General features: G+C 37.2%; 1 protein-coding gene across 1 annotated transcript in view; it reads right to left on the bottom strand.

Moving 5' to 3' along the window:
- Positions 1-13,389, bottom strand: part of Cryl1 (crystallin lambda 1) — a 142,267-nt gene that overhangs the window by 95,254 nt on the left and 33,624 nt on the right. The window contains exon 3 of the mRNA XM_027941585.2: positions 11,254-11,380. Coding sequence (XP_027797386.1) covers positions 11,254-11,380 — 127 coding nt within the window. The remainder of the gene's footprint in view (positions 1-11,253; positions 11,381-13,389) is intronic.

Here is a 13,389-nt window from a genome sequence, read left to right as displayed (position 1 = left end):
TCTTTTCTACCAGGGGTTCCCAAAAAATCTGGGACACAGAAGGACAGCAGCCAGCATCCTCGAAGGCGGTGGTGCAGATGGTCTAGAACAAAGTGACCACTGCTATGGGAGAAGCACAAAGCAACCAGCCCATCTCCCTCACTGAGCAGAAGCCTTAAGGAGAGGTAATGAACTCTATCCTCCCCCACCAGGGCATGGGTGAAGACTCACTGCACAGGAGAAAGGACAGAAGGAAAAAACCCTCCACCCTGAGGGAGGGACAGAAAATGCCCTAAGTCCAGAATCATATCTATACCAATACCATTAGAGGAGTGGTCCCAGGCAGGGTTCATTGGACAAGGTCAAAAGACATTTTGGTTGTTATTAGGGAGACAAGACAAGGGTGCTATTGGCAACTGATGGGTCAGGGATGCTCCTCAACATCCTATAATGCGCAAGAAAGCTCCCATGACAAAGAATTACCTGCTCAAAGTGTCAATAGTGCCTGGTTGATAAATCCAGCCCTGAAATCTAAACATTGAGGAAGAAGCAAGAAGCTCCCTGTTGTACAAGACTTACCAAACAACAAGGTAGAACTTGTCTGCCATGGGGAAGAAAGGCAGGATCACTAAGAAGGCTCCACCGTAGAGGTCAGGGCATACTGAGACTGCCAAAGACAGGAGCTAGGCCAACAAAGAGCAGCATCCTCTGTCTGGAGAGGGAGAAAAGATGGAAAAGATCCTATCTGTGGCACAGGGGGAAAGGAGAGACTAGAAGCTGAGGAAGCAGGAACATTGAGGAGATTCCAGCAATCCCGCCTCCCCAAAGTACAGATAATGCAGAGGCATTTGAAACTAGTGGTGAACCTAAGGTAACCATGGAAACAACAAAACACAAGGGCAGCTGACTTTTTGATTAGATTGATTCAGTCTTCTATACCAACCACCTACTGGGGAAAAAACATGCAACATGCCCTGAAAAATTATAACACAAGAAAGGAAGAAAAACTATCCCATGTCAGGAAACAAAACAATGAACAAAATTAGATTCAGGGATAATGCAGATAGTATTTTACGCATTATATCCGGAAATTTAAAATGTCTATGAATAGATGTATTGAATGTTCTAGTGGCAAAGTGAACAAATGGGGAATTTCATCAGAGAGGTGTATCCTATAAGAAAAAGTCAAATAAAAATGACAATAACAAAGATAAAACTTCCTTTGATAGCATGATGGCCAGCCTCCAAGATGGTTCCAATGTACTTGCCTCCTAGAATTCATGCCTTTGTACATCCTCACGCACAATGAATAGGCTGGACTTGCACAATTTACAGGAACCTGTAGCAATGATGATGTGTGACTTCTGAGACATAATCATGAAAGATATTATAGCGTTTGCCATGTGCTCTCTGAGATCACTCATCTGCAACCATGTCATGAAGACATTCAAAAGACTATGAAGAGACCCACAGGGAATGGAACCATAATCTACTATCCATTAATTTGACAGTATGCAAATGAAGCATCTTGAAAATGATCCCTTTGGGCCCAACCAAGCCTTGGATAACAGCAGCCCTAGCAAATATCAATGTCAAGAGAGACTGAAAACTGAGCCACTCAGCCAAGGTATTCCAAATGTTCTAGGTGTTTATTGTTGCACTAAGTCATTAAGTTTTGGGATGATGTGTTATACAGCAATGAAAACATAGACAGGTAGACTCTACAGAAGTGAGGAAAGCTTCAGTGAAACTGAAGATTGGTCAGTAGAAATTACCCAACTGAAAAACGAAGAATAGAGAAAGAAAAAAAAAGGGGGAAATCCAAAGCATGCAAACACAAAATATTCAAATATGTATGTATTTGGAATCTCAGGAGAAGAGAAAATGAGGCAGAAAAATATTTAAAGACCCATTAGGAGAAGATATTTCCAAATAAACAAAACTACAAATCAAGAGTATCAGAAAACACCAAGCAGGACAAATACCAAACACAACATACACACACATGCTCACATCATATTCAAATTGCTGCACACCAAAGATATGAACATCTTGACATGAGGCAGAGGAAAAAGGATAAATTATATACAGGACAGTAAAGATAATAATTAAAGCAAACTTCTGTCAGAAACTATGTAATCTATCAAACTAAAAAACTTCTCTTCAGCAAAGGAAACAATCAATAACATGATGAGAGAGCCTACAGAATGGGAAAAAATCTTTACCACTCGCACCTCAGATAGAGCACTAATCTCCAGGATATATAAAGAACTCAAACACTTAACACCAAAAAACAACCCAATCAATAAATGGACAGACACTTCTCAGAAGAAAATATCAATCAACAAATATATGAAAAAATGTTCAACATCTCTAGCAATTAGAGAAATTCAAATCAAAACTATTCTAAGATATCATCTCACTCCAGTCAGAATGGCATCTATTAAGAATACAAACAACAGTAAGTGTTGGCAAGGGGGTGAGGGAAAAGGTACACTCATACATCCATGCCCAAATTGATCTATAGGTACCACCAAAATCTCAGTAGGATTTTTTTTCCAAAACTGACAAGCTGGTTCTAAAATGCAAAACAAAGGAACTAGAATAGTCATAATGATTTTGAAAAAGATCAAATTTGGAGAATCTGATTTCAAAATTTTCTATGAACAAAATATTATAGACATGTAGCTCAGTCTATAAATAAGCCTCAAATATATTACCAACTGATTTTTGATAAGGGTTCAAGACATTTCAATGGAAAAATGATAGCCTTTTCAAAAAATGATACAGGAAAAACTGAATGGCCTTTTACCCTATATAAAATCCAAATTTATGACTTTAATCTCTAGAAGAAAATAAGAGAAAATCTTTCTGGGTTAGATAAGGATTCCAGAGATTGGAAGAAAAATGCATAATTCAAAAGAGAAAAAAATTTAAATTGGGCATCAACAAATTATAAAACTGTTGCTTTTTAAAAGTCATTGTTAAGAAAATAAAAACAGGGGCTGGGGTTGTGGCTCAGTATTAGAGTGCTCGCCTCACATGTGTGAGACCCTGGGTTCGATCCTCAGCACCACATAAAAATAAATAAAAAACAACAATAAAAGAAACCAACATCAATAATTTAAAAAGAAGAAAGAAAATAAAAACACTGAGGAAAAATGTTTGCAAAATACATAACAAAAGATTTTTATCCATGACATATGAAGAAGTCTTAAAACTCAATAAGAAATAACCACTTTTTAAGCAGTAAGCAAAAGGTTTGGACACTACACCAAAGACAATTATGTGGTTGGCAAATAAACACAGTAATAGATATTTGATGTCATCACTAGGAAAATGCAAATTAAAACCACAATAAGATACATTTTTACATACAATTAGAATGGGATAAGAAAACTCACCCTGAAAAAATGAAGGACTGACAAGGATGTAAAAAACTGGCACTTTTTTATTGTTTATGGAAATGCAACATGTTATAGCCATTTTAGGAAATAGTTCTGTAGCTTCTTACAAAGATGAACATGTACTTGCCATATGACCTAGCAATTCCACTCCTTGGTACTTACCCAAGAGAAATAAAAACAAATGTATTCACATGTTTATTCCAACTTTATACATAATTGCTATAAATAGGACACAACCTAACAGCTCTTCAACTGATAAATGGACAGACACTGTCATATGACTACACAAATATCAAATACCAAAATCCACAGATGCTCTAGTTTTGTATACAAAATAATATTTGCATAGAACTTACACACATCCTTTCATAGGCTTTAAATCATCTCTAATGCAATGGAAATAGCTGCTATACTATACTGTTTAGGGAATAACCACAGGAGGGAAAAAATCTGTGCTTGTTGAGTACAGATGTAATTTTTTTCTAAATATTTTTGATTCATGGTTGCTTGGATCCATAGATGAAGCACACACAAGTACCAAGGAACATATGCATTTGTCAAACACAAATAGCATTAAACACTGAAACATATGTATTTTATTGTATATAAATTATACCTTAGTAAATCTGATTTTTTGAAAAAAAATTTAAAACACACACAATAGGAAAAGTGAAATGCCAGTCTTCATGCCCACACCTGTATGTTCTCAGCACTGGCCATTCCATAACCTATGCTACCTGAACCACCCCGCTCCCTTACCCCTGCCCCATCCCTTCCAAAAGGTTTACTGTAAGCCTCAGTGACTAAGACCAAATGAATATCCACTAAGCTTCTATTATTCAAAGGACACATATATTTTGAAAATGGTGTTATTTATGAATACAGTTTCTTGTAATTCTTAACAGTGTCTGAAAGCCCTGATCAGAAAGACTAGCATTTTCCAAACTGTAAAAGTGAAATTTAGATGAAAATTCCGATCATATGTATGGATAATATGACTTTTATTTCTAGATTGCTGTAGTCCTGATTTTGTGGCAGGAAACTCCATGTAAACTTTATAACTCCAAAAAACCATTCCCACAAAGGCTCCTACCAGTTGTTGTGATCTCAAGTCTTGAGTTCCAGAGATTAGATAATGCCTCCATTTCACAGCTAATGGGCTTTAATGTTCTTTAAAAGTCAATGCTTTTAGACAGGCTTTTGAGAATAAACTTATTTTTCCATCACAGTAGATTTTCTTGCCAGGCAAGATTTGATTTCAAAATTGCACTAAAGTTCTAGAAATTCAAGTTTCTTTCTTGCATACTCCCACATTTCACCAGAGTGTTAAGAAACCTTATGACCCATGCTCTGCCCTCTGGGGTTATTAGAAGAAAATCTCCTGGGGAGAATTACACTCATATTGCTGGGGCTTTAACCTGCCAGGACTAAGCAAATCCTACAGTGGGATTATTTTTAGTTGAAGAACTTATGGCAAGCTATCTTGGGGTGTGTGTGTTGGGGGCATGGGGTTATCCTTACACTCTGCCTTCTACTTTTGAACAAGTCCCTAAAGTAACACTACTCTTTTTATAAGAAAACTGTTTCCAAGTAACCTAGAAGAATTTTTCTACCAGAATTTTTCCTTGTATAATTCAGAAAAGAAGTTGTGAGAACTGATAAGAGGGTATAGTCCTAAGAAGCCTTTAGGGGGCTGGGGATGGAGTTCAGTGGTAGAGTGCTTGCCTACCATGTGTCAGGCCCTGAATTCAATCCCCAGTATCTAAAAAAAAAAAAAAAAATTCAATGAGCACTAAGATTGTAAAGTGCCATGGGGCCAGGTATGTAGAAAGCCAAGGGTTTTTGGAATTTCAGCTTTAATGGCATTCTTACATGAAAGGTTCTTCAGATTTGACACCAATGATAAAATAAATAGCAAGATTTTTTTAACATTTATTTTTTAGTTGTAGTTGGACACAATACCTTCATTTTACTTATTTATTTTTATGTGGTGCTGGGGATTTAACCCAGGGCCTCACCCATGCTAGGCAAGCGCTCTATCCCTGAGCCACAACCCCAGCCCCTCAAGATTTTTTTTAAATCCAAAAATTATACTTTTTCTATCAATACAGTCTTGAGCAAATCAGTTTTAAATAAAAGTCATGATACAAAATTCTATTCATAGTATAATCTCAAATATATTAAAGAAAGAAAAAAATAAACAGGAGAAATAGAAATACATAACCAAACTATTAAAATTTTTTGGAATAATAGGCCTAAGCTCCCTTTATAATAGAGATGTTTGATTCTTTAAGAAATATCTTTAACATTCCTGAATTATTAGAAACACTAACATATTTTTTTTTAATACGTGGTATATCACTAGGTTCTCTTTGGGGCTTTATTTATTTTTCTGTTTGACAAACATAAGACAAGAAGCCAGTATAAACTAGTTACAAAATTTGGACTATCAAATTAATCATATATAGAAATTGTATATACATACCCAAGAGAATCAGTCATCTAATAAAAGTGAAATCTCCAACTATTTTTGGTCATATCCATCTTTCCTTCTGCTTAGCTTCAGTCTCCTACTGACACTTTCCTTGGAGGATTCTAATCAGGATACAGATTGAAATCCAAACTTTTTTATTTCAGGAAACAAATAGTGTTTCTATGTGTCATGCATTACTCTAATAACTCTAGAAATATTAACTCATTTCATCTAAGAAACTCTTCATGTCAGCATTCAAAGCATCCCAAATTGGCATTCATTTTTATTTCTAGCCTTTTTTTTCTCCTCTCCATTGGTCCTGAATCTCAGCCTCCCCACCCCACCATACTGTGTGTATGTTCCAGGCACCTGTTCATGTCTTTCTGAAACACAACTCTCCAAAATTCACCTGTCAAAAAGCCAAAGCAAGTTCAAATCCCACCTTCTTAAACCTTCCCAATCTTGTAGGTCAGAATTATTCCCTTCCCCCATTCCTCTCCATGACACTAGAGGAACGATTTCTTTTTTATTTTATTTTTTTATTTCACGTCATTTCATTTCAAACAGGGTCCTGTGAAATTGCCCAGGTTATCCAGGTATAGTGGTCCACCCCTGTAATCCCAGAAACTTGGCAGGCTGAGGCAGGAAGATGTCAAGTTCGATCAGCCTCAGCAACTTAGCAAGACCTTGTCTCAAAATAAAAAATAAAGAAAAAGGCTAGGGATGAGGCTTAGTGGTAAAACACCCCTGGGTTCAATTTCCAGTACAAAAATAAATAAACTTTTTCTTTTGTTCAATATAAAGTTCCAAACAAACTTTTATTTTCAACCATTGACTCTGAAACATTTTGGTTCAAACTTTGTGATCCTCCTTCCTCAGCCTCCTGAGTAGCTAGGATTACAGGACAGGTGTGCACCACCACACCCAGCAAGGAGGAAGAATTTCTGAAGAATGCAATCTCTTACAGGAATTAAAGTTAGCAGAATTTGATCATCTTTCTCTATTTTCCTCTCCTACTGCTTGGCTCAGTGCTCTGTATAACAGAGGCTGCTCAACATGTAAATACATTCATTTGACCTATAAAATAGAGACAGACCTTAACTAAACAACAATTTTCAGTACCTACTATGCATAAAATATCATATATTGCTCCCTATCATTTGTTTACCAAAATTCTATACAAAGGGCCAATTTATAAAACAATTGTCATTTATCGAGCATTTTCTATGTGCCAAATACTGTGCTAAGCACTTTTTTTTTATAAGGTAGAATATGTCCTCTCTAAAATTATCCCTTTTGTTGTTTTTGCTTTTAGTATTAGAGATTGAACCCCAGGAAGCTTTGCCACTGAGCTACATTTCCAGTAGTTTTTAAATTTTTTTTTTTTTTTTTTTGAGGCAGGGTCTCACTAAATTGCCCAGGCTGGCCTAAAACTTGCAATTCTCCTGCCTCAGCCTCTCAAGTTATTGGGATTACAGGTGTGAGCCACTGCACCTAGCTAAAATTATCCCTTAGAAGAAAGACTCACCTTATATCCAAGTCATTATAAGTTCTCATATTATGGAGAATTCTTCATGTTTTGAAAAACAACATAGTATTTAATAAAGATACATTAGCTTGAACTAATTCAATCATTCTAGTTTCAGATCTGCATAGAAATCATCTGATAGCCTATATTTCAAAAATGGAAAGGGAAAACAAAAATGTTTAACATATGCCAGGCAAAAAAAATGTTGAACATGTGACTTTAGTCCCAGCACTGGAGAGACAGAGGCAGGAAGACTGCTTGAGCCAAAGAGTTTGAGATCTGTCTGGGAAACACAGCAAGACCCATTTAAAAAAAAAAAAAAACCTGAACATAAATGTGTTCATTATTCCCTGGGGCATAACTTTAGTGCTAGTGCTAGAAAATTTGTGAATAAGCTTTATTAAAATGACTTTAAACATTTAAAACAAACAACACAGCAAGTTATCATGTTGTAGAGCCACAAGTATCCCACTACAGGGGGGAAAATAACTAAATGTTTGAGAATTAGTCATTGAGGCTAGAGAGAAATTTCCAATATTACAGATGGATTCAAAAAACTCTTACTATTGAACCTCAAACACACTATGAGCCTATTGAGCCTCTCAAAAACACACACTATGTTTATCCTATACATACACACCTATGATAAAGTTTAATTTATAAAGTAGGCACAGTAAGAAATCAATACCAATGATGTGCTCTGGGAAACTAGTTAAAGAAACTTAAGAAGAAACGCTAATGAAGATGAACGCGTAGGAGTTTTGTGAAATGAGAAACAAGAAATATTACAAAAAATTTATTACATATTCATATTGCAGATCACATTCTATGACTGTTAAACATATATTTGTAAAATGCTAAATTTTAAAAAGCAGGATAAGAACTTTAATCAATATGGCCACACTGGAAAGGCAAAGCAAGATCCATCATCTAAGCCCTTTCTTCACCATGCTGAAAGAAGCTTTAGTTTAGACAGAGAAAGAACTGGTGTACAGGGTGAGAGATATGCATAATGAAGCGCTCTTGGTCAAATTGTGGGTCAGTTGATCATTATTTCGGTTCTGGTTCTTCAAGGAAACTCCAAGGAAGTCCTTATGTTGCTTGAGGGGGATAATTTCCACCTGTTGCTCAGGATGTTTATCAGGCCTGTGATTCTGGAAGGGGGCAATTCAGCTGCCATGAGATGACTGCTTCAGCTTAGGCAATGGGGGGCAGTCTCATCATGGGGTGATTTCCTGGAAGGTTACAGGACAATGCTAAAGTCTTCTAGTGTCATTCCAGGGATCTGAAATGAGTAAATGCAAATCCTACAGTCTTAAAGGGGGATGAAATAGGTTAGGTAAATTTAGGGCTGATAACTCTTGTATTACCAGTTTTTAGATGAACACTACTTAAATGATTAACACGTCTATACACAGAGCTGGGGAGGGACCTGAACCAAAGTTTAAGGTAATAAAGGAGACAGACAAAAATGAAAGCAGAGATTGTCAAGCTTTATCCTGCTTTCATTACCCACTGGGTATGAATGGACCCAAATGAAGAGTCACTGCTTTTAGCAAAGGCAACCTCTCTAAGTCTCTGTTACAACTGCATCTGATTGAACATGTACAGACTTTTTTCTTTATATTTATTCCATAAACAATATAGTATAACAACTACGCACATAACATTTACATCATATTAGGCATTATAAGTCATCTAGAGACAATCTGAAGTATATGAAAGGATGTGCATATCTACAATGCAAATACTACACTATTTTATATGATAGACTTGAGCATTCACAGATTTTGATATCAATAAGGGTCCTGGAACCAATCCTCTCAACATACTGAGGGACAACTACATCAAATTAATCATAAAAGTAGTTTTTAAACATCTCGTTGGGAAAATGAAACCTTGCCTTCAGGATAGTCACCTTAAGTATGAGCCCAGATGGAAATTCTCACTACGTTCCAGAGCTCAAGGAATCATCCCCATTTTACTGATGAGGAAATGGAATTTAGAAGTTAAAAAAAAAAAAAAAAAAACTTGCCAAAGTCACACCTATGCTAAGTGCAAATGTCACAACTGACTGCAAGCCCACCCAACCCATATGTGAATTATACATGCCATGACAGGAGAAACCCATCCTTGCCACTGTCAAGAGCAACAAGAACCTCCCTGGTAGAACCAATGTAAGAAGCATACACTGTCCTCAAAAACTAAATCCAGGTGAAGAAGCTTCTCTTCCCAGACCAGGCATGGAAAGCTTCTGTGTTCTCCAGAAGCAAGTCCTCCTACAACACGCACCCATGAAACAGGACATCTGAAAGCTCACCACAGGAGCCCTCTGATCCCCTATAGCACCTAAATTTCATACAACCCTAATTATATCAAGAGATAGAGACAAACATACTAGCCCCTCATCCACACCTGACATGTTCCAAGCCCCCCAGTAGATGCCTGAAACCACAGCACCAAACCCTGTACCTACTATGTTTATCCTATATATACACACCTATGACAAAGTTTAATTTATAAAGTAGGCACAATAAGAGATTAATACCAATAACTAATAAAAATAGAACAATTATAACAACATACTGTAATCAATTATGTGCATGTGGAGTGTGTCAGTCTCTTTTTGTCTCTCTCTCCTCCCCCACCTCCAAATACTTTTGGACTACTATTGACCACAGGTGACTAAAACTACAGAAAATAAACAAAGGATAAGAGCAGTCTGTTGTATACAAGAAAGAAAAAAGGAATTGAGAAATGATCCTCTCCTTATGCTCTGTTTTGATACACGTTTGTTAAAGGAACTGGAGAAACTTGAGTGCCACAAAGACCTAGAACCTCCATCTTCTGTACGTGATCTGAATCTCAGAGCAACAGCTGACTATAAAACACATGCAGCCTTTTTGGTTTGTTCCCAAATTCTCAGTTAGAATATCATCATGGAAACAACATGATATGTGCAAATCTCAGAACACAAAATATAGAAAAGGGGTATTTGAAATAATTACCTAAACTCTGTAGAAATTTAAGTATGACCTTTCAAAAGATAATGTTAGACCTCAGGTTCTTAAACATGGGCAGGATCTACCTGTAGGCACTTGAGCTACAGGAGAGAGAGATTCCTGGAAAGGTCACCTCACCCAGCCCCTGAGGCTGCCCCAGCTCTACCTGAAGGGACTGCTTCCTCTCTCCAGACTCTTTCAGCTAAGGAACAATCAGTGCCTGTGAGGACTATTTTTTTAAGTGAAGTTGTTGGAAACGATAAATGCAAATGAAAGATTTTCTTTGAGAGGATTTCTTTAAAGGGTTTACTTCATTATGCATGAAAACAAGAATATAATCTGTCATTTAAAAGGCTGATAAAAACAGTGTTAGCAGTTCAGAATACCTAGTTTAGCTCAAAATTGTAATATCTGTAAGGTTAGCATTATCATGCTAGTTTGATGAGAATTTGTACAAGGGAAGTTTTATTGACCTGTTTGCTGTCACATAAACAGAATTCTGATTTTAAAGTAACAAAATATTCATGCCTTTCACTGCCTATTATTTTTCTTTGTTCTTCCAGAGAGGTTTTTAAATTTTATTTATTTATTTACTCTAATTTGTTATACATGACGGCAGAATGCATTTCAATTCATAGAACACAAAAGGAGTGCAATTTTTTATTTCTCTGGTTGTACACAAGATAGAGTCACACCATTCATGTCGTCATACATGTAACCTAGGGTAATGATGTCTATCTCGTTCCACCATCTTTCCTACCCCCTGCTCCTTCCTTCTACTCCCTCCCCAAAGTTCCTCCATTCTGGAGAGGTTTTAAGTTCTCCTGGGACTGCAGACCTGGGTTGCCAGTGTCCTTAACTCACCTGAATGTGCATGGCGCCCTCTACTGCTTCTGCAATGTTGGAGCAACCACTGATGAGTGACAGCTGCTGTTCTGCGCTTAGAGAACCTTTCAGAGAATCAGACTGCTCCAGCATCTTCAACTCCTTTCTGGAAAGAAGTAGAGAGTGGTCACTGTAATCAAAACCCAATATAAAAATAAAGCTCAACATCACTAGTCATCAGGAATGTAAATCAGAGTCACAATGAGATAACACCTCACCCATTAGGATGGTTGTCAAAAAAGGAAAATAACAAGGGCTGGTGAGGATGTGGAGAAACTGGGACCCTAGTACACTGTTGGTGAGATTGTAAATGGAGTAGCTGCTATAGAGAACAGTCCAGAGAGTCTCAAAAAATTAAAAATAGAATCACCACATGATTCAGCAATTCCATTTCCAGGTATATACCCAAAAGAATTGAAAGCAGATTTTTATACACCCATGTTCACAGAAGCACTATTCACAATAGCCAAGAGTTGAAAGCAACTTAAGGGCCCATCGATAAATGAATACAAAAACAAGATGTAGTGATACACACAATGGAGTATTTTTCAGACTTAAAGAAGAAGGGAGTTCTGACACTTGCTACAATGTGGATGAACCTGGGAGATATTACACAAATGAGATGAAATAAATTAGACACAAAAGGACAAAAATGGGGTGATTACATTTATATAAGGTACCAAGAGCAACCAAATTCATGGAGACATAAAGTGGAATGATGGTTGCCGGGGGATAGAGAGAATGAGAGTTACCATTCAATGGGCATACCCATGCTGTTTAATAGCACATCCAGGACTTCTAACTCCTCGCTAACTATAACTTAGTACCTTTGGACCAGTTTTTCCCAACCCTCCTTCCCTCCTGCTCTCCCCAGCCTCCCAAAACCAATACTCTAGTGGCAACTTCTGAAATTGACCTTGTAAATTCCACATTTGAGTGAGATTTTTTTTATGTGGTACTTGTCTTTTTGTGACAATTTTAATCTTTAAGCTGTTGATATTCTACAGTTAAAGCCAACAGGAGGGCTGGGGTTGTGGCTCATTGGTAGAGCGCTTGTCTGGCATGTGTGGGGCACTGGGTTTGATTCTCAGCACCACATATAAAGGAATAAAGATCCATTAACAACCAAAAAAAATTTTTTTAAAAAGCCAACAGGAGCACACCTATACTGGAACACCAGGGGAGCCACGGGATCTAGAAAGAAGGTAATAGAGAGAACTTATCAAAGGATTCAGACTTTGCTTGGGTGATTTGGAGGAAGTCTCAGAAGTAGAACTCACTAGTTGAGATGCTATTAAAAAGTGAGGGCAACTAGAAGATTGGGTATCTCAATAGATCTTACCCAGATGGAAAGGAAACTACACTGAAGACAAAGCTATAATGATTTCAAGAGAAGTGGGCACTCATTTTAGACAAGAAAGAGATGCTCAGTATTTGTGGGTTGCACAGTGATCTTGTTTTCAGCTGTTCTTAGACAAATTTATGAAGCAGTCTTTTTGTCTCATCCCATCATAGTTAAGAATGACCTTGTCGAAGGACCCTGCTCTCACAGGTTGCTTATGTTCAACATTTAAGGTAGAGGTCTTTGGTCACTGGGGACATTCCCTCAAAGGGGATAATGGGAACCTAACCCCTACCCCTCTCTTTTGCTACCCACCTGCCCTGAGGTGAATGAGCTGCCTTCACCATGTGCTCCCATCATGATTTACTGTGCTGCCTCAGGCCCAACGCAAGGGGATCAATCAGACTGAAACCTCTGAAAGCAAGCCATAAACCTTTCCTCTTTATAAGTTGGGGAAATGACCTGAATAGACAGTTCTCAAAATAATAAATACAAATGGTCAGCAAATATGTGGAAAAAAATATTATTAGCTACCATTAGCTATGCATGACTTTTAAAAGCCTCAAAGACACACAGTTACCCAATATTCTTAAGCATCTTGAAGTGAAAAAAATTTTCAAGAGACTTACCATATTGACATTTGCCATGTTGACAGAAACAGAACTCTCAACCACCACTTTAAAATCCTGTATTCCTAGATGCTGTGCATATTTTACACTCACAAGAAAAGGAAAATATTCAACTTCATTTTAATAATGATGATAAGTTATTCA

The sequence above is a fragment of the Marmota flaviventris genome, chromosome 4 (assembly GCF_047511675.1).
Source record: "Marmota flaviventris isolate mMarFla1 chromosome 4, mMarFla1.hap1, whole genome shotgun sequence".
In the NCBI taxonomy this organism is placed as follows: Eukaryota; Metazoa; Chordata; class Mammalia; order Rodentia; family Sciuridae; genus Marmota; species Marmota flaviventris.
This window is presented reverse-complemented; position numbering and strand designations above follow the sequence as displayed.